This window comes from Typopeltis vanoorti, chromosome 6 (assembly GCF_054136105.1).
Source record: "Typopeltis vanoorti isolate ZY-2024b chromosome 6, IOZ_Tvanoo_1.0, whole genome shotgun sequence".
Classification (NCBI taxonomy): domain Eukaryota; kingdom Metazoa; phylum Arthropoda; class Arachnida; order Uropygi; family Thelyphonidae; genus Typopeltis; species Typopeltis vanoorti.
Window position 1 is genome coordinate 111085879 of NC_143554.1, and position 23063 is coordinate 111108941.

Genomic DNA, 23063 nt, shown 5'->3' on the forward strand with positions numbered 1-23063 from the left:
CATGCTAGAAACTTATGGATATTGGATGAATGCAAAAATATAGAAGAGGACTTAAATAAAAATAATTCTAAAAGTGCTTCTCAAATTATCAATAAGTTAACCAAACCTTTTAGCGCAATTAATTGGAGCATAGAAGATGAAGATGGAACTCCTAATCACAGATAACCAGAAAATAGTTGAAAGATGGAAATGTTACGCAACCAAGCTTTTTCAAAAGGACCCTCAACTGACTGACTGACTGACATTTTGGACGGAATTTTGCCAGGAGGTTCGGAAGAAGAAGATTACCCGATATTAAAAGAAGTTATTGCAGCAGTTAACTCCTCAAAAATAGGGAAATCACTGGGAAGTGATGGTGTCACAGTGGAACAACCAAGCTTTTTCAAAAGGACCTTCAACTGACTGGTGATATTTTGGACAGAATTTTTCCAGGAGGTTCAGAGGAAGGAGATTACCTGATATTAAAAGAAGTTATTGCAGCAGTTATCTCCTCAAAAATAGGAAAATCACCAGGAAATGATGGTGTCACAGTGGAACTGATACGAAGGAAGTGACATCATCATAGACACCTTGCTAAATTTATTCCAGGATGTATGGAACACAGAGACTTGGCCTTCTGATTGGTTGACTTCTGTCCTTGTACCTATTCCTAAAGAGAAACAGCAATAAATGTAGCAACTATAGAACAATAAGCCTTATTAGTCATCCAAGCAAAATCCTGTTAAAAATACTACTGTCAAGAATCGAAAAGAAAATAGAAAGCAGACTATCAGATGAACAAGCAGGTTTCCGGAAGTCCAGAAGTACAATTGACCATATTTTTACAATACACATACTAGGCGAAAAATACATAGAACATAACAAAATAATCTCACAACTTTTTTAGATCTTCAAAAAGCTTTTGACTCAATATGGCACGAGGCATTATGGAAAATTTTAGAACATTATGCAACAAAATCATTAGAATTATTAAATCTCTTTATTCCTCATCTGATATGAGAATTGAAATTAAAAATTACAGCAGCGAACCATTCTGGGCAGAAGGGGGGAGGGATAAGACAGGGATGCATCTTGTCCCCCTCTTCTTTTTAATTGTTTTCTGGAATATGTCATAGATGAAGCTCTTTATGAATATGACACTGGAATAGAGTTGGCAGACTGAGAATTATTAACTTACGTTTTGCTGATGATATTGATCTTCTGGCAGAAAGTGAAAAAGAATTACAAGAGATAACCAGCCATGTTTTCAGAACATTAAAAAAAATATAGATTATACATAAACCTACAAAAAAACAAAAACAATGATAACATCAAAATCAGACATTGAATTCTTAAAGATACAAATTGGCAATAAGCAAATTGAGAATGCAAAGAAGTTCACTTATCTAGGAAGCATGCTGAGTCAAGATGGTCGTTCAAAAACTGACATTAAATACCGAATTGCTAAGGCAACCGTGACCCTACAGAAGTTAAATTGTGGTGAGATAACAGAATAGCAATCACAACCAGACTAAGACTAATGACACCTTGGTGAATTCTGTCCTCTTGTATGGTTGTGAGGCCCGGACTTCATTGAAAGAAGATGAGAGGAGACTCCTGTCTTTCGAAATGAAAACTTACAGAAGATTTTTGAGAAATCCCTATATTGCTCACGAAACCAATGAAAATGTCCTAAAACTGATTGATTCGGTAGATGGGAGAAAAAGGGAAAATATTCTGACAGTCATCAGAAGTAGACAGATGAAATGGTTCGGACATGTGGAGAGGGCTAATGGCATTCCAAAACAAGCACTAGAAGGAATCATTCCGGATCTAGGGTGAGGGGCTGACCTCGATTAAAATGGACTGATAACATCAAAAAATGGACAAATTCCTCCCTTTTTCAACTGACATCAAGAACAATAGACTGAGACGACTGGAGGAGGCTAGCAAAGAGTATCACCTACCAGCCATGAATGACCGAACGGTTCATTTCAGACTATGGGAGAAGAAAATGTTAAAAATGGGGAACTGCTTCTATTCCTCTGAGGCTGAGTTAGCTAGCCTTAGACAAAAGTAGTAAGGTTTCCCTTTTGCAGACAAATGAATTGACTCATAGACTGAGTCATTCTATCTGCCACCAATAAGACTTAATGCTGTATTATTTCTGCCAGAAAAAAATATACCAGTCTTGTCACTTTACTACCATCTTCACCTGCCAGTCTTTTTTCCACGATAATTCTTCCTAGACATAGTATATGACTAAAATGTGTAACTGTTTTTTTCCAGTCTTTGAGACTTAAATGTAATCAGCCGGTAGTGCACTTGTTCATGAGTGCACTACTGATTGATTGCGGAAAAATATCACATAACTTTTAAGCATGAGCTTGTTGCAGATGTGCTACATTTTATTTGGTATCTGAAGAGAAGCATGCAGTTCGAAACACTGCTCTTAGATTGGTGAAACCTCTTAATTAAAAGCACTAAAAGTGTGAAGGCAAATATATTGACTCTTTAGCATGATGCTACAATACCAGTCATGTTGAAGGTTATGTAAGCACCATGTCTATTGATCAGTGTTCAAAAATGTCTTAGTTTTATAACAAACACCAATTTTGTGTACTTAATATGAAATATGCTATCTTGCTTTTGAGTAAATTTTAATACCAAAATGAAGTATGTTGTTTTCCATCAAGACTTCTTGGTATAGTATATTGCTTAACTTTATATTAAATAATTTAAACAGAAAATTAAATGATGTAATGCAGTTCATTTATTTTACTGTTTTTGTATAAATTAAAAAAAAAAAAAAAGTTCATTATCCAACAATTTATTCTTGCAATGGGTTACTTATTGACCTAATGTAAATCATCCACTTATCAATTGGGATATTAGATCATTCTTGCCATCATCCCAACATTTTTGAACTGTACTTAACTAGTTTTTTTTACAAAATATATCTTAGATATTAGTTCCCCTTAACTCAGACTATAACTATGTCTGTTGGAAGTTTTTCCACTTGGTTATGCTATAAATTAAAGATACCAATTAATTATATACTTGGTTTAATCCTTTATCCAAGTGTAAGCAAACAAAGTTTGCGTGAATAAAGTCATTAGCTTCTGTATACAAGTTGCCTCAGTCCTGAAAATAGTTCAAGGCTCAAACTTTGTTTGCTTACACTAGCATAACCAAGCAAAGTATGAGCATAGTATAACCAAGTGATAAAACTTCCAATAACTATCTCCAATCCAATAATAATAATAAAGTGTAACACCTTTTGGCTATTCGTATATGAAAATATGACTTCTGCATTACTTCAACCTTAGTATCACCCCTGGATCTGGCTCCCACTGATGAGACCTTAATCAGGGTTGAAACTGGTCTGGGTAGTGACCCTTCCCATAGTGCATAGCATTATATTGTGCACCCACACTTCAGAGAGCCGACCTTAGTAATATGCCAAGAATAGTCAATTCATGCTGAAGGGGAAGAAAGAAATAAAGGATGTACGAATTGGTCACCAACATGCGAAATCATGTGTTTTATACGTAAATTTTCTAACTGTTGTACAAGCAAAATAGTTACCACTTTAAGAACTAGAATTTTCATAAAAGAAAAGCTAATTTTCCAACATATAATAATAAACACTCATCCCATGAAATGCATTGATTACCCTAATATTGGAATGAATTCTCCTTCTTCTGACATGCACAGAAGTGTCGAAGGGTCTCACATCTGTGGGCGTACAGTACATCTTCACAAGGAGATGTGCTTTGCATTATGGGATACTAAGGCAAGTGATGTGAAGTCATACTACCTTTACCACGAGTTGCTCCAGTCCTGAAAATACTTCAGGTGCAAACTTTGTTTGCTTACACTTGGATAAAGGATTAAACCAAGTATATAATTTCTTGGTATCTTTAATTTATAGATGTCTAATCTTCCTTTTCATTGTGCCTTTTGGCAATACAATAGCACTAAGTGAGATGACTTCTAATTTTATGGCCAAATTATTTGCATTTTCCTGATCCAAACATTTGCTGTGACCAAGTTACAGAAATAATTCTTGCTGGGATGATGGTCTTTATCCCTGTTCTATTTAAAATTTTCATCTTTAGTTTTCTAAATGTGCTAGGGCAATCCATTGGGGAGGGGAAGGGAGGAAAAATCAGTAATAATTGCAAAGATATCAAGAAATCCAAATCCATCTTTGATATGGCAAATGGGAAAATCACCTCCTACTAAACTCACAACTTCTGGTTCCTCACCAAGTTAGGTGCTATTTATTACTTTCGCTACCTCCATCTTTTTTCTCAGATGGGATATAGTAAGATCACTCACAAGACAGAGCTGATACTTGGTATCATATTTTCTCTTGCACAGATGTTCTTTACTATATCAGACCAGTATACTGCATCTCCCTTTGACCTTTCACTGGAAAGAAATCAAAAGAATCTTCAATATCTTAAATGTTATCAGATCTTCTGGTCTTGATGGTATTTCTTCAGTTGTGCTTCATAGTCAACACAAAAATCTATATCATTTGTATATTCTTTCATACTTGCCTTACATGTCTGTCAGCATTAAAGCAAGCTTATACTCAGCCCTTTCCAATATTAAAAAAAAGAAGTCTGCCATTAAATTATCATTCCATTTGATATCATTCCAATAAATTATGGAAATAAAATAAATAAATGGAAATAAATGCTATAGTCATCTATAGCACTTCTTCGTCCTCAGTCTACCACTTAATCTGCCTGGATTTTCCTGCTCTGAGTTTACATCAGGTTTCCTAATCCACATTCCTCACTTCTGGACACAAACCATGAAAAGGTTTTAAGAAAACTTGTGGAAAACTCTTGACATTTCCAAGGCGTTTGACTAGGTCTCACAAAGATACCTACTTAGTGGACTATCATCTTTGTGGACCATCTTTCACCCTTTATAACTGGGTGGTTTTGTCCTTAATGTCATGGTGGTCATGGTGGACAGTTTCCTCTCTTCAGATTCCTGTACCATGCTACATGTCACCTGTGGTTTGAACTTCCCTGTTCTCTTTTTGCTGTACATAATAAACGACTTTTTATCTCTTCCTCAAACTTTCTCCATTTCCCTGATTATAGTACAGTCTTAGATGAATATGAATATTTCTGTGGTTTAGCAAATCTTTGTTTAATTTCCAGTATTGAGACCCCGCTTCTAAATATAAAACAGGTTTATTAAGCTAAACAATATAATCCACGTTTTGCAAGTCTCATGACTTACAAGTTTTGTAGTCTTGGGACTTGCATCATTATGGGTACAAAACTTGTATAAAAAGACTAGAAAAAATTAATTACACATAGCAGATGTTATCAGAACTTCACAACTAGTACACACAAAGGGACTAGGAAAAAAAAAATAGTTGTATTACCATATATTATCGCGTATAATGCGAACTAGAAATTTTGTTTGAAAACTAGCCCTAAAATGCCATTGCCACGTATAATGTGATCTGCTAATCTTGTTCTCAGCTAAAAAAAAAAATCAGCTAACATCTTTTTATTCCCATATGTAGGGAATAGGTGAGGCCGTTTAGCCCCATCTAACTTTTGGAGACTGAGTGGGCAGTTCAATTTCCACTGGTACCCAATCAGAGGTAGCTGGCCCAAAGCTATCACTAATTAAGCGGCACGCAGTGAAGAGAGACGGCTCAACAAGAATTTCGTTCCCTAACATTATAAATAAAACAATATGAATTAACGAAAGAAATATTTATTTTAAAATAAAATGTCAAAATCCTTTAAAATCTTCATCTTTTGAGTCATCAAACATTTCACTTATAAATTCATCTGTAGACATTGTGTTATGAGTGTAGCAGTTGTCGTCATCGTCTTCACGCTCTCCATTTTGTTGTGTGTTATCCTCGCTTTCGTATAAGGTCATCTTTGGATCCATCCATTGAATTACTTATTCCACATTTAAGAAATGAGCATTGAATCATTTCAGATGGTATCGAATCCCAAGCTTCTTTAATCCAGCTGGCGACTAGGGTGATCTCAGGCTTCTGAAAATTCCCAGCCTTTGTCATCTTCACCAAACCAGATGACATCCATTCTCTCCATTTTTCACGTAAGTGATCTTTAAACGGCTTAATCAAGCTGACATCGAGCAGCTGCAAATCGGAAATTAAATTGATGTCATCATCATCATCATCAAATTCCTGCCATGTACCCTCAAGGGGTGTACAGGATATGACAGTACTACATGAAAAAATTACATCATTACTAACTTCCTATCTACAATTTTCCTCCAAATCAGTCTGTTACTTGTCAAGACTCCAACATTATCAGATCTTATATTTCTATCGTCTAAGGCACTTTGTACCGTATCAATCCACCTATATCTTGGTCTTCCTCTGGGTCGTTTTCCTGCCAACCTGGCAGAGAACACTTGTTTTGCTAATCTTTCCTCTCCCATTCTATTTAAGTGACCATACCATCTGAGATTAGCTCTGCTAACGCATTCCTGGATGCTGACAATGTCAAGTTCTTTCCTAATATCCTCATTTTTAATATGATATTGCCATTGATGCCATCTGTTCACGCCTCTAATCTTTCTCAGGACTCTCATATCTGCGGTCTCTAGTCTTTGGTCAAGTGTTTTACTTCTGACCCAGCTCTCAGATCCATAAGTTAAAATTGGTTTGAACACAGTCTTGTATACAGCTAATTTAGTGTTCCGACTAATTTCTTTCTTATTCCATATGAATTTATTCAATTGACTTCCCACCATACCAGCTTTGCTGATTCTGTTGTCTATTTCCATATTTAAATTGCCATCTTCATTAAAAATTGTGCCTAAGTAGCTGAAATGTTTTACTTGTTCCACAGGTTCTCCATTCACAACACAGTTGACATTTTCAATGATTCTGCCTATTTTCATTGTCTTTGTCTTTTTATTGCTGACCTTCATACCATATCTATTACAACAGCTATTCAATTTAGTCAGAGAATCTTGCAGACTTGTAGCGGATTTATTTAGAAGTATAACATCATCCGCATAAAGCAAAGAGCTGACATTAACATCTCCAATTTTGATATCAGGTTTAATACCACATTCCTTCATAATGTGATCCATATAGATAATGAATAACAGAGGGGATAATGTACATCCTTGTCTCACACCAGATTTAATATTAAACCATCTTCCTGTACTTCCTTCAATTCTAACTGCTGACTCACAACTCAAATAAAGACTAAGTATTGCTTGATATAATGCCCCATTGACACCATATAACTGCAGCGTATTGAATAGCTTCTCTCTTGGCACCTTGTCATATGCCTTTTCCAAATCGACAAAACTTAAATACAGATCTTTGTTATATTCCCATGCTTTCTCGACTATTTGTCGTAAAGTGAAGATCTGATCCTGACAGCCTCTATTTGGCCTGAATCCAGCTTGTTCTTCACCAAGCTTTTCTTCCACAATTCTTCTCAACCGTTTCTCAAGTATACTTGCATAGATCTTGCCAGGAACACTCAGTAGGGAAATACCTCTGTAATTCTCACATTCAGTTTTATTTCCCTTTTTATATATAGGTACTATGAGAGCTCTACTCCAATCATCGGGAATTCGTCCCTCTGTCCAGGCTTTCTGAACTATGCAGTGCAGCCACTGTAAGACTCTTATACCACCATACTTCAGCATTTCTAGTCGAATATCATCTACTCCTGCTGCCTTTCCACATTTCAAGCCTTTGATGGCTTTTTCTACTTCAAGTATGGATATGTATTCCTGACTGCATGCCTGGTCAGTGTTTTTTATCACTGTGCTGTCATCACTGCTTGTTTCATTTAGCAGTTTTTCAAAGTAATTACTCCATACTTCAAGGATATCTTTTTCTCCTGTTTTCATTTCACCTTTATCATCTCTAATGCCTTTTACAGCACTCTTTCCTCCATTCCTAAGCTTCTTCAACAACCTCCAGAATATTTTGCCACCTACTTGATATTTATTTTCTATATTCTTGCCAAAGTCCTCCCATGACTTTTGTTTAGCTAGTTTTACACACTGTTTAGCTTTCTTACATTTGTCTCTGTATTCTGTAAGAGTAAAAGCTGACTTATTTGCCAGGAACTTTTGATATGCTTTCTTCTTTTCCTTCACTACCTCTTTAACTTCCTGTGTCCACCAGGGAGTTCTGATTTTTTTTATCCTTGCACACAACCTCACCACATGCCTCTCTGGCAGAATCAATCAATGTTTCCTTCAGAGTTTGCCACTGAATCTCCAAAGTTTGATTCCTGTTCTCAAACTCTTTCATTTTCTTTTCAATAATATTTCTGTATTTTAGTCTACAGTTCACATCTGAGAGCTGCTCAACTTTTATTCGCTTTAAAACTTTCTTACATGTTATTCTTTTCAATATGAAGTTCAATTTTATCCTGCTCAAGACTAAATAGTGATCACTTCCAATTTCAAATCCTCTGTACACTCTGGTGTCCTGCACCAGGGAGAAAACATCACTATCAACAATAACATAGTCAATGAGACTTTTCTTATTCCTAGCCTCTTCTCTCCATGTGAATTTGTGCACATTTTTATGTTGGAACATGGTGTTAGTAATAACCAGTCCATGTCCTGAGCAGAAATCCAACAGATATTTGCCATTATTATTAGCTTTGCTCTTTTCTCCAAATTTTCCCAAAATATTTTTGTATGTCTCATAATCATTTCCTACTCTACTATTTAGATCCCCAACAAGGACCAACTTTTCATTTTTCATTGTGTCAGTTGTTTTTTCTAAAGCCTCAAAAAATTCCTCCACTTCTACCTTAGTAGAACCTTCTGTGGGACCATAGGCACAAATAAGTCTCATTGTCCAGTTCCCCATTCTCATATTTGCCCACATTACTCTACTTGAGACTGACTGCCATTCAAGAAGATTAGCCTCGTATTTTGTGTTGAATACTATGGCTACTCCTTCTTTTCCTTGATTGTCATTGCCTGAATATAACATTTTGTATTTATTGCTCAGAAAGATCTCGCCAGTTTTGGTCTTTTTTGTTTCAGTCACTCCTATTATGTCGATCTGGTACTTATCTAATTCTTCAGCTAGCTCCATTTCTTTGCCATTCAGGCTTCTTACGTTGATAGTACCGATCTTTAACTCGGGTGATGTTGAGTTGGGGTTTGTTTTCAGATTTGTTCCAGTAGCTGACTTTTCGCTGTTCACCCTGGTTCCCTGGCGAAAACAACGGGGGCCTTGTTTAACCGGGCGACGCCCCAGCCGGCATGAAATTTTGTCATGTTGTACCATCATTTTTTATTTTGGTTTAACCAATAAGAATACAATTTGGTCGGCTAAATCCCAAATTGCCAGCCCATCCTCGTTCGTTCAGTATCAAAGTAGATACCCAACAGGGTGCACCACGAGAAGGTGAGGATTGGACATTAGGTCAGAAGCCCTGGTCGGTTCTCCGCATTCCTTTAAAGGCTATGTGGAGGTCTCCTCTCAGTTATACAGCTTTGACCCTTAAGCACCCCAAAAAAATTGATGTCATTACCTTCCAAATCAAAGGACAGGTTCATTTTTATCCATGTAATCTTTTGATTTGTTTATGTACATTAAAAAAAAATCACTGTACTTCTCTGTCATAAGAGCTTTTGTCTAGTGCCTTTATTATTTAACATATGAGAATTTCTTTTCTCATATGCTTCGGAATTGTCTTCCTTTTAAATATCACTGTTGGCTTTAATTTGGTTCCGTTTGCCATGCATGCTAGAACAACGGTAAAATGCATTTTTTCATGTCCCGTTGTTTTTATGAGGACACTCTTTTCACCAACTGAGTTTACTGTTAGATTCCCAGGCATATCAAAGTACATGGGTGTCTCATCCATATTGCCTATTTGGGAAAGTTCATATCCGTGACACTTCCGTAATTTTATGATAAATTTATGGAAGGACTCCACTTTTTCTTCAAGCTGCTTGGTAACTTCTGTGCAATTTTTGTTCGGTGTTGTAATGTTAATGCTTTGCGTTTCATAAATCTGTTGCACCACCCAGGTGAAGCAAGAAAAGATGAAATACCTGGTGTGTCCTTAAATTTACCATTCTTGAGTTGTAGAACTCAAACGAATTGCATTTCTTGTTACTATAATGCCATCTTGTCGTTGCATCAAAATCCATTCATTTAGCTGTTCTTAGAGTTTTGGAAAGGATGTTACATCTCCATGACGGGCACGTTTCGTTTTGGGGATTTTTTCAAGACTGTCTTTTTGCTTACGCCAAAGTCTAATATTACTCTCTGCTACATCAAATTCTCTCTTGGCAACGTTGTTATGTTTTTCTGCAAAACTGCATGACACGCAATTTAAATCCTGCTTCAAAAGATGAATGTTTACGTTTCTGTTGGCTCATTTTCAGGCTAGGTTTGTTTAACGAATAATATTTAAAATGAACTGTGGTTAAACCGATATAACTGTGCTAATATCCCACCAAGGGGGCGGGATATTAGTACTACTTACGTTACTGGCTTTATGCGCAGATATGATGCGCTCGGTCGCCGAATGTGAGTGTGTCTTGTAGATAGGGTTGCATTAGGTAGTATATATTCTGTGTGTAAGTCTAATAAAATGTTATATTTTTTAAGATCCACATATAATGCGAACCCCTAACTTTAGACCATTAATTTTAACCATAAATTTTTCGCATTATACCCGATAATATACGGTAATTACTATGTGCTCGTTGGAACAATGCAATTTTTGTTGCTGTCATGTTCTGTGGCATGACACATGTCATATCCCAGGTCTGCAGTTGTTATATTTTTGATGAAAGCAGACCAAACTTGATGGAGGATTAAACCTTTGTTTTTATTACATTGTGTGGGGATACGAAGCATTTTTGAGACTTCTTTAAACTTTCTTGGGAAACAATTGTGATCAACATATGGCATTTTTGTTTCATGCAAAATTACTTGGTGGCCTGTGTTTGATGTGTGAAAAGCTAATCCTAATTTCTGCTGTCTTCTTTTCTCAATATTATTATTATTATGTGACACCTCTAGGGAGTCCAAAGACTCATCGAGGGAGAGCATGCCAACAGCATTGAACTATTGATTCCTTTCCAACTGCTAACCACGCTCAAACTTGTTTAACTTTTTGCTGAGCCATTAGTAGCAGAGGCTCTACCAATCGCCCAACCATTGCTATGTTTGGATATGCTTATTTTCCAGACTGTCCCATCTGGCCTACATAGTAAATAACACAAGAGCAGTAAATTTTAAATTCCTGGTAGTATGTGGAAGTTTTGCTAGCTGTAAGAACCTCGAGATCTTATACATTGACAAAAAAAAAAAAAAAAAAAAAAAAAAGACAGTTTAACATTGTAATTATGAAGGAATGTTGTAGCTTTATCTATAACATTCTTGATGTAAAGTAATATAATTGCATTCTTGAAATCTTCTTTTATGTAAAGGAGATTTCGGAGGCATATCAATAATTTTGTTAATCGTCTTCAGTTTGTACCCATTAAGGGCGAGAGCATATGCCCCAGGTGGAGCAGTTCTTTACTCCTTTTTTTTGATGTACTGGGAATGTTGTAGGCTCTATCTGTATTCATGATCTTCTATAACTAATACTTAAACACTGATCTCTCTTTACTGTTCTTCTATAGCAGGGGTTACCAACCCTATGCCTGCAGGCACCTGCCAGAGGTGCCCACTTAGCCACATAGAATCCTCTATTATTCTATTGATTTTATTGAGGTAAATCAACTGGCGGGAGATTCATTGGTGGGAAATCAGCATAGGAAGATTCTGCATAAAAAGTTGCTTGCTTTCAGTGTTAAGCAGTGTCTTTCTCTTCACATTTTACTCTTCAGCTAAAAGTCAGTATTATTGAGTTTGAGTGCATCTTTGTGAGCAGTTTTTGGGTTTTAAACAGTTATCTTCCTCCTCTAAAACGAATGTGGATAGTAATAAAGAGAAAATATGTAATTATCAATCTGAATGGGAAGAAGCCTACTGCTTTGTTAAAATAAGACAAGTGTGTGTGTGTGTGTGTGTGTGTGTGTGGATTGCAGTTCTGTTGCAATTATGAAGAAACATAATGTGGAGCTGCATTTCAAGACTAATCACCCCTTGTTCGACCACAACTATCCTGTTAATTCTGAACTGAGAAAAAAAAAGTATGTGAACTAAAGTCAAAACTTACATCTCAACAGTTTTTATTAGACCAATAGTAAAGCATAAAAATGCCACCATTGTTTTTTTTTATAAAATTAGTCACTTAATTGCAAAAAGGAAAAAACCATATCAGGATGGTGAATTGATAAGAGGCATTTCTTGCAGGAGCAGATTCTTTATATGAGGGCTTTAAAAACAAGAAATTATGACAGCACTATCAGACCCATAGCTTTCAAATAAAACAATCACAAGGCGATTGAGCTGAAGTTCTCTTGACATGCAAGTCCAAATGAAAAATGATATAGGAAAATGTGAATACTACTTTTCTCTGCAATTTGATGAGTCAGCGAATATATGATACAGTGGAATCGGCTGTTTTAATGAGAATGGTATTTGATGACTTTTCTGTTAGGGAAGAGCTGTTAAAATTATTGCCCATGAATGGCCAAACAAACAGGAATGGAAACTTACAGTACATTTAAACAATACATCGAAACAATAGATTCCCTATTCTGATCTTTACATCATACCATTGCATTATTCATCAAGAAGCATTGTGTGATGAAGTTCTCTTCTTCAATCACATTATGAAAATGGTTCTAAAAATAATGAACTCAGTTAAAGCCTCTCCAACCTCTCCTTACCAACAATGTAACTAAAAATGTCTATTCTTCATTCCAAACTTCACTGGCTAAGCAAAGGAGAAGTACTTTCAAGATTTGTGAGTTTGATTGAAGAGATAAAAGAATTTCTCAGTTCCAAAGGATAGAACTATGAGGATAAGTGATCCTTTTTGGTTAATGGATTTGGGTTTTCTTATGGATATCATAGAAAAATTAAATTATCTAAACTTTGGACTTCAATGAAAGGGGTAAACACACTGCGATTATAAGTTTGGTCAGATCATTCAGAGAGAAGATGACTTTGTGGATATATCATTTGGAGCAGAAATCTCTCAATCATTTAAAGTGCCTCAGGAATAATTTGACAAGAGGTTTCAGCAGTTTTACACCATTGAGCCAATGGTAACTTTTTTTTTAAACCCTTTTACAGACGTAAGTGTGATCGAAATTGCTGAACTCATTATAAACTTTAACAATGCAACAGTAGGAGTAGAACTGGAAATTTTGGATCTGAGAAATCATATTGCATTAAAGTCATAAAAAGGTGATAAACGTTTGGAGGTTAGTGGATAGAGAAAGATTTCCTGTTTTAAAAAGTTGTGCATACAAGATATTTTTTGGATCAACATACTTGTGCAAATCATTTATTTCCACCATGAACATCATAAAATCTAAATACAGATTGTGACTACAGGATGAACATCTCGATGATTGGTTGACAGCTGCAACATCACATTATATTCCCAGCTATGAAGGACTTGTCAATGATATGCAACTCCAAGGATCCCATTAAAATCCAGTTTTCTTTACAATTTATTTCATTTAAAACATTGTTGTTCCTTTCAAATAAAAATAAAATTACTATGATCCTTTTGTTTATTTATCCACAACATAAATTTGTCTTGATTGTTTGATTGCTTTGAGAAAGATGGCAAGGTGTGTGTGTGGGGGGGGGGGGGGGGAGAATGCCCCCAGTACTGTTTCCTCATCTTAAAAGTGCTCCAGAGCTCAAAAAAGTTGGTAATCCCTGTTCTATAGAGTGAGGAGTTTGTCAAGTTTGGTGCTTTATTTTCCCTGTGATAATGCCCATATTTCCAGACTAAGGTAATTAATGGGAAGTCATTAGCCTCTGTATACAAGTAGCCCAGTCGTGAAGTTACTTCACATGCAAATTTTGTTTGCTTACACTTGAATAAAGGATGAAATAAAGAATATAATTTCTTGGCATCTTTAATTTATAGTATAACTAAGTGAAAAAAAAAAAACTTTCAACATCTAACTTTTTTCTGATACAAATAAATCATACCAATAGTTTCCTCAACCAGCTTGGTGTCCTTTTCCAATCAAGATGTTACTGCTCATCTATACAACTGATAACACTATGTTAATTCCAAATCTTTTGATCCTTAGAATACCATTTTCATATTTGAAATAGTGCACCAAATACTTCCAAAACTTCTTAATGCTATCCAGAAAGGGGCATGCCAGTCAAATGATGATTTCTCTTCACAGGCTTACTCCAAACACTTTATCACAGCTATTCTGTATCTGCATTATGCATTTTTTTTTTTTTAAATAGGTACTCTTCCATATTTTGTTGAATTGGTTTTGCATCCCTCCTCCACTCCCTAGGTGGAGAGAGTGGAGGAGGAATGCGAGAGCTTTTCATCTGAAGGTGAGTTAGCCAGTCACATATGGAGGTAGAGGGTTTTCCCACCTCCCAGAACTTGAGTTTTTCATTCCTCAGAACAGGCAAACTTTCCATTAGAACACAATTAACATACGTAATACACTGGCCTCATAGCCCTGAGTTGCTTTGGGCATGAATCTAAATAAACCAAAAACTTCCTCTAGACTTGTAAAAGTGAACAGCTGCTGATCAACATGCATTCACAAGTCCACCTTTAAATCCAATAGAATTGACTTCTCTTTCATTCTATCTATGTTTGGAATATAGTCTTCTGCATGTTAATGTTCTCCGAAGTACCTTCATTTGGTCAAAACACACAACACAAATTCTCCATTTACATGGTAGATTGGTTTCAGAAAAAAATGTGTAAATGTGTAAAAAAAAGAATACAATGCATATGAAAAAAATAGAAGAATGGAGATGTGAAAACTTGATACGAACAATAAGTTATTTTCAAGCAAAACAAAAATAATTAAATAAAACTCCATTTAATTTTAATGGAATATTTTTTATTTTAAATACTTATTTAAAGTGTGTGTGTGTGTGTATGTATCTTTCTTAAATGAAATAGTGTGTCACTAATAAAAACAAATTCGAAAAGGCCCACCAAATACACCCGTGCATATGGTTATTAATTAAATTTTATTTGCTGTCACTTTCTGACAATTATCGCATTCTTTTGTGTGAGATTGGAATTAAATCACTTCCAACACTTGAAACACTTTGGCCGTCTTGTTCACACTGCAATGGTGAAATATTTTCTTCAGTAAAAGGAACTAAATTAGTACTAATTTCCAATAATTCTGAAGGCTGATTTCTGTAATTAATCGTTGCAATCCTGCTTTGACTAGATTTTTGTATGATTCTTCATATTGCACCATACGTGTTCAGCTCGTTCAGTATTTGGATCATGTGCAAGAAAATGACTTTGCAATTTACTAGTCATTTGAAGTTCTTTAATTAATCCTGCAGTGAGTGGAATCTCTTCATCATCATCCTCACTTTTTTCTTTTTCATCGAGATGCTGAAGGACTGCTTCTATTGTTTTGTTATCACTTAACAGCCTTGTCAGCCATCAATTCTTCAATATCTGCAGACGAAAAATCATCAAATCCTTCTCCACCAACTGCATGTGCTAATCTGATGATATTGGGATATTCAGTTGTATGCAAAGGTTCAGGGTTTTTCCTTTTCCACATATTGTGGCCAAGTAGCTTTCCAGCATGCATTTAAAGTTGAGGGTTTCAATTCTGATAATGCGAAAATTAAGAAATTTTGTAAGCCAACATGTGCTTGCAAAAAAATCACAATTGTTTGATGTTGTTGGCTCCTTTTCCTGAATCTGTTTATACAGCCGTAATGCTTTCTGTTTGATGACATTTTTGTCTAAAGGTATTCCTTTTGTGAGCAATCTTCTATCCACATCATTAGAGCTTTTTCCATCTTCGCTTTTATGTCTCTTGTATACGATGACGACTTGGCACCTAATTTTGTTTCATAAAGAACAGATTTTCTAATGGTCCCTTCATTTTTCTTAAGCATTCTCACTGTAGCTTCGTTCAACCCAAAATATTTCCCTAAGGATGTTGAACCTTCTCCAGCTGCTAAATGATCTAAAATTTGGATCTTAGTTTCTAAAGAAATGGCTTTTCTTCTTCTAACTGAATTATCTGATATCATGATTAATGGGGTAATATTACGAAAATATCTGAAAATAATAATTAATTTTATTAATTTGATATTATGCATGCAAAACTTCAAAATTTAATACATACCTGTCTAACAACTCTATTGCATGAACAAAACACACAACGTGTAAACATTTCAAATTGTAAACAAGAAATGATTGTTTAGCAAACAGCTTAACTCCTTTCAAGAAGCTTTATATAGGCGAGCCACCTGTAATGGTCCAACTTAACTTCGAGGAATTAGCATGGCACCCTTCTGCTTACAGGAACCAGTGGCAAGAGATTATAACAGATCATCTGTCAACTTTACTTCGGGGAATCGTAATTACAAAAATTGATTTTTTTTGTTGTCGCCATAATTGTCTACATTCTGTAGCTTAAAGTAATCCCTGATATTTAAAACATTGAGGGGGGGGGCTCCCCAAAATTCAAGTTTAAGTACATATGTTCCATTCTAGGACATGATAATTATAATGGAAATGCCCTTTTTAACAGAACTGAATTCAAACAGAAATTTTAAAAATAAGTACCATTTGAACAGTGTTAAATCAAAATATACCTTGTAAAAATATAATTACTTTTGTTTTCTAAACTGGGTTATTTCGAACTTGTGTAAAAAAAAAAAAAACTGCTTAAAAAGAGAATTAGCTGTGTGTGTGTGTGTGTGTGTGTATCAGGAAATTCTTTTTCTGTTTTTGACCAGTTTAAGATCCTGAAGGAACATTAACATGACAACTGATCCAAATGCAAAAACACTACACATTACAATGCTTGTATACCAGTGTTTTGTGCGCACACACAAAACACTGGTATACTGTAAATTATCCAATTTCTAATGTCTAAGATTAATATTAAAACAGAATGCTAAAATTTGTCAGTTGTATTTAACAATGTTTTTTTCTGATGTAGACCTATATGTGTATTTGAAAAGCTTTAGCTGTTCTAATTATAACTTATTTATTTATTCCGAGTTATTTCTTTATTTAATAGGTAGCACAGAAGCAGTACAACCCACTGGACCTTCTGGCTCTCTGCAATCAGTCATTGCTAGACTTCATACTTTGACACCACGAAGAATTGGCAAAATTTCTCAGGTTATATATTGTTTTAATTTTTTTTGTTTTATATTATAGAGGAAAGCTCAGAAAAATAGCTGGAAAAGAAAACACGGACTATACTCTCTGAAGTATTTGCACACTTGTAATTTATCAGTGATAGTTCTGACCCTCTTGAGAAGATTCCCCACAAATTTAGGTAGATGTCCCTGTGCAGGACACTTCTTTTTAGAGGAATGAAATGGCTTGAAAACAAACCTTTTTTTTCTTTTTTTTTTTCTCCTAGAGCAGACTTCCAAATTATCTAAGATTATTATCTAAAATCAGACTATCTAATGCAGCACTTGAATATAGCAGTCCTCAACCAAAGCAGGGAGACATTATCTGTACCCTGACCTTGCATCCCAAGTTCATCTTTAAGTATTCCATGGGAAAGTAAAGGATGTTCTAATGGAATCTTAACCTGTGATGTTGATGTAGAGCCATTTGATTACAAAACTTGTTTTGTATCATAGCTATGACTACTGCATTCAGTGCACTTTTCAAAAGGCTGTCAGCTTATAACTGCAGCCCATATTGGTTTCTCTCACCGTGTGTAGTGGTTCTCTGCACACTTTATATTAACTTTGTACAGAGATTGTCTGAAGTTAGGTCAGTGCACATCCATTCATTACAGGTCTGGTATTGGAAGCCTGCCTAAATACTTTTGCGAGTATAGTTAATTACATTATCTAAAAATGTATGATTATTATTTATATTTTCTGGCCTGGCTAATTGAGTGGATAGCATCCCTACTCTCCACACCACAAAAATTCATGCCACAATGAAATGGAAATTTTTTAGTGTATCAGGTGGTAGATGATTACTCAGTATGAAACTGCTATTTTACTTATTTTGATGCTTGAAATCATGAAAAAGTTCTGTCTTCGATCTGTAGAGTAGGTTTTCAGGTTATCTATCTAACCCTTAGCCCGCTATAGTGTTAATGTGATATGTTAATCTTTCATGGTGGGATCAACATAAAGGAAGTAATAAAAAAATACCGTATTGATTAAAATTAGGTGGAAAAGTCTGGCTATGTTCATTTGGTGATTCATATTGCATACCATTGTCACTCTAGATCCACATTTCCCAAAATGTGGTCTATGGTCCAGTCCTTGAAAAACAATTAATGGTCTGCAGAAAATATAACAATTTAAATATGGCATATGAACTGCCAATAAATAATCAAGTTATAAATTAAAAAAAAAGTTAAGTTGAACAATAGAAATGTGCTATCATTTAAATTTAATAAGATGTGCATATACAACATGCACATCTCATTAAACAGTACAAACTTTGTCTACACTCACTGCTTAACTGATATCAGATATTTTTATTGGCATTACAAAGTTGCTTATTTACTTTTTCAAAGTAAATGGTATATACACTGCGTGGAAAGAAGTCAGCAGAAACCCATAAGGTGCATCATGCCATGTAACCAGTCACATGTTTGTAGCCAGTATAAATGAGAAGAATATGATACTCCCAAGTCGGTGCAACTGTGTGTCCTGGTGAAATGGTTGTGAGAAGGGAACTGACAGGGTTTGAAAGAGGTGTTGTGATAGGATTCCATGTTGCAGGCCTAACTTTTTGGCAAATTGTTAACAAATTCAGCCACCCCAAGTTAATAATCAGTGATGCCATTCTGATATGAAAGTGAGTCAATTGCAAGTGTTACCCACAGTGAACGACTTACCACACTTGCTGAACATGACTGTAGGGTGCTGTGAAGGATAATATGCAAAAAGCCAGAATTCATCAGCTGACACATTGAATGTGGAGTTCCTGGCATTTACTGGGTCTGCAACATGGATCTGCACAAAAACATTCAGAACTGTGAGACTCACAACATGGGTTTCCGTGGTACAACTGCAATACGCAAACCCCACATTAACTGAACCAATATGCAGCATTCAGTGGTATAAAGAGCATGTACAATGGGACGTGGAAGCTTGGAAAGCTGTGTTATGGAACAATGAATCATGCTACACTCTTTACCGAGTAAGATGGATGGGTGTGGCAGATGCTCAGTGAATGCTTACCAGATTACCATTGTTACACCCTGATACCTTCACTATGTGGAATTTCGAGTTATCATGGTGTAACATGAAAATAAAATAAAACCCCTGTATAAAAGCTAATAGATAATTATTTAAAGAAAGAAAAATATTCTTGCATCCAAGTAAAATATATAACAAAAAAGTGTTTGTTGAACTAACTAATAAAAGAAGGAATATATTACAGTTGTGATAAGAAAAAAATTAGCTAAGTAAGACAGAAAGGATTAGTCATAAGAAATTGTATGTGAGAGGCTAGAGATTAAAATATTAAGTAAATTCATAGAAAAATTTTGGAAGGGGGATTAATATAGAGGCTAGCAAAAGAAAACAATAGACTATCGCTCTGGGTCAATTCCTGGATTGAGACATCATCACGTGTCAGTCGCGTGCTTGCCGACCTCAGGATGTTTGGCAGAAAAACGCCATCCTAATTGGTCGGTGAAGTCGAATCCAGTAAGGGGTGGAGAAAAGAAATTAAAGAAGGTGCTGGTAGGGGGGTCAAGGTATAAAAGGGTTGGAAACCCCACCCACGAGGCTTTTTCCCAGATAGTATCTTCACGAGCTCCTTCGTATAGGTTTTTACGTGGTTTTCCTGAGTGGCAGGGTTGGAGTTATATCTCCGTCCGACACAACAAGGGAACAAGTAGTGAGCGGGATTTTGATTCCGTATTTCCTATGGTAAGAAACGAGGCATGCCATTTAGCTAAAGGAAAGAAGGTATTATCTATGTGTTTCATCATCCAGTGACAACTATGAAAAAAGGAAATCTGTAAAGAAGTCTGTGTCTGTGTGGTGAGTTTCACAGCCATTGTATGGATGATTCTAAAAGTGTCCGTAATTCAAGTACAAAAAGTAAAGATCGCATTTAATGCCAAAGGAATTTAGGAGTGACAGATTATAGGAGAGATCATACCAGGATAGCACAATCGGAAAAAAAAAAAGGTAGAGGCCAATATAGAAAACAGAAGAAAAAAGGTACTGTAAAAATCTCGTGTTAACTAAAAAAATCGTCTGTGATTGTAATCATTATTCTATTACTGAACTGTTGAAGAGACTAAGGAAATTTGTACTAGGACTTTAGTACATGACTGATTATAATGAAAGTATTTTAATATTAATATTATATAAGTAATTCACGTGTCCTGAGAATTATGCATGTGTATTGTAACGTATAGGAAAGTTTTAAATGTCAAAGTTATGTGTTAGTACAGTGAAAGGATAATTTAATCTACATAGTTTTTGATAGTTATATAGAGTGAATCGATCACATATGTCCATGTGCTACAGCATGTAGCGTATATTAAGACTAATATAGGGTTAACTAAGGTGTTAATTAGATCTGGGATTATACATATGATTGTATGTGTTGAATTTGTTATGGCAGCATGATCGTAATACCCATATAGGATCTTAGCGAAATACTTGTGATAAGCTAATTTTATTTGGTAAATATTCTTAGTATTTGAATTGAATTATATTAGAAATCAAATTGTACCATACTAATGAGTTTAATAAACCTTTGTTCATTAATAAAACAGTTGTCTGAAATTGCTGCCCAATGCGCCACTTGAAAACGTACGAACCTAATCACGTGGGAGGGGAGAATATTTAAATGAGTAACGAGATAAAGTGGCACGACTGCAATATTGTTTCACATTCAGACATATTTTAGTAATTGCTCCTTGTTTTTGTATTTAATATCTCAAACTAAATGTCCCAAAAGGCGCAGTATAATATAAATATTAGGGACGCTAAGGGGAGAAATAGCTTAAATATTTGTATTTTGGGGTGATATCTCGTACATAGATAAAAGTTGAATATAGATAAGCAGAATTTCACTAGATAGAATAATAATCATAAATCGGGACACAACACTATGTACTCTGGGTTTGATATTTTTTAGTTGTAGGTGCTCTGTACCATAGCTATCAAATTCAGAGGTGGCAGTGTGATGGTATGGTCCTGGTTAGGCCTCAGAGCTCTGTTTGTGATGCCACTTACATTGAACTCTGAGAGGTATCTGGACAGTGCAATGCTTCCTACTTTGTGGTGTTTCTATGGAACTGACGATTGTTTCTTTCAGCAAGATAATGCACTGTGTCATAATGCTGCTGTAACTACATGGTTTGTGGACATGAACAGCACCACACTTGTTAGAGTTCTGATATTAAACCTATTGAACATCTGTGAGATGGAGCATCGATTGAGGTCAAGGGACTTCCACCCCAAAACAGTCCAAGACCTCATTACATGCCTACAGGAAGAATGGTCCAAAATTCCTATTGATTACTATTGTACACTTGTGGAAAGTATGCTCCCCATAGGATTGCAGTCATTTCAGCAAAAGGGAGGTCTTACATCTTAAGGTAGTTGCGATGGCTGTTTGTTCCTCACACTATGGTGTCTGTTGACTTTTTTCTGAGCAGAGTATATACATGGGCTGCATGACACTGAAAAAAAAAAAAAAAAAAAAAAAAAAAAAAAACACGTCTCCAGCTATGTTAGTGAATGCAGCTCTAGATGAAATAATGAATTACTGTCTTTTGGTATAATGTTTAAATAATAATATGTCACATTACAAGTAATACTTTTGTTTTTGTATTCTTTATTATATATTTTTTTTCTTCTTCTAGATAGTGGATATATTACAGTCTGAAAATAAACAGTAGTAAGGAATCCAAGCATTCAAGTTCAAGTCATTTATATCTAAAGCAAATTCAGCACATGTTTGTCATGTTTCAATTGTTTTTTTGTTTTTTTTTTCATTTTCTTCTGAGTCATTAATGTAAACAAAATAATCATTGTATAATGATGTAAGCATTTTGTAATATTTGTACAAAAGTATTAAATGTCATTTTTTTTGAAATTGTAATTCTGTCTTAACAGTAAATATTTAAAAATTCTGATTATGCTTTCAGTATGTTTGGAGAGAACTGGAATTATTTCTCTTGAAATTTATCTCTGTCTAGTATGTAGTATAATATAGTACTATAGCAAGTTTATTAACTAATCTTATTACAAGAATCATTTGGGACAAAATTTGACCTATTGTAACTCCACTTCCAGTATTGTGTGCCATTCTCATTTAACAGGACACAATCTGCAATTTGCAGTCTTTAATCCAGTTAAAGAAAACTGGAGTATTTTAAAAATTACAACAACAAAAAAAATCCCTTGTCATCCATAGACATCTTTATAGGGCTGCCTTGTGTTTAACTTGCTTTGATTAAATTTGGCATACAATTGTGTCTTATGTGTTGTGATGGTCCTCTGAAATTTTTCACTTAATTAATTGGACTTAATGAAGGGAAGGGATGCATCCTCTACAAGTAACATCATTTAACTAGATTTGACTAAATTTAGAATAGTTTTTCTGGAAAATTCAGTTAGACTAACATGAAGTAGGGATATGTTTGTTTCCTTCATTATTCATTATAGTGGTTAGTTTGCTATATCGAATTTATTTTAGCATAGCAAGAGTACTGTGTGCTGTTATATATTGGTACACCACTGATTTTCCTGCACCCTTGGCTCTAGAGCCGTGCTTGTATTACTCGTTTTGCCAGACCACGGAGGTCATATAATAATTTGTCAGTACACCTTTCACCAACTAATTATATCCTTTCTATGTCAGTATGTCTCTGAAATACATTAGTATAAATTATACAGTGCAAGTGGATATGGACATAGTTTTGACACCACCACTACTGTGAACTGGCTGATAATCACATACACTTTCATCTGTGGGCAT

The 23063-nt window shown here is 35.2% G+C and overlaps 1 protein-coding gene across 5 annotated transcripts in view; it reads left to right on the top strand.

Moving 5' to 3' along the window:
* Positions 1 to 22184, top strand: part of Mps1 (dual specificity protein kinase monopolar spindle 1) — a 199875-nt gene extending 177691 nt beyond the window's left edge. For 4 of the 5 annotated variants that reach the window (XM_090393600.1, XM_090393598.1, XM_090393601.1 and 1 more), the window contains exons 14-15: positions 17146 to 17249; positions 21946 to 22184. In XM_090393600.1, the coding sequence (XP_090249726.1) occupies positions 17146 to 17249; positions 21946 to 21981 (140 nt within the window). In that variant the 3' untranslated portion in view covers positions 21982 to 22184. Of the gene's footprint in view, positions 1 to 17145; positions 17250 to 21945 lie in introns of those variants that run through there. The other variant, XR_016548404.1, reaches the window with a different exon arrangement.
* The last annotated feature ends 879 nt before the right edge of the window (positions 22185 to 23063 follow it).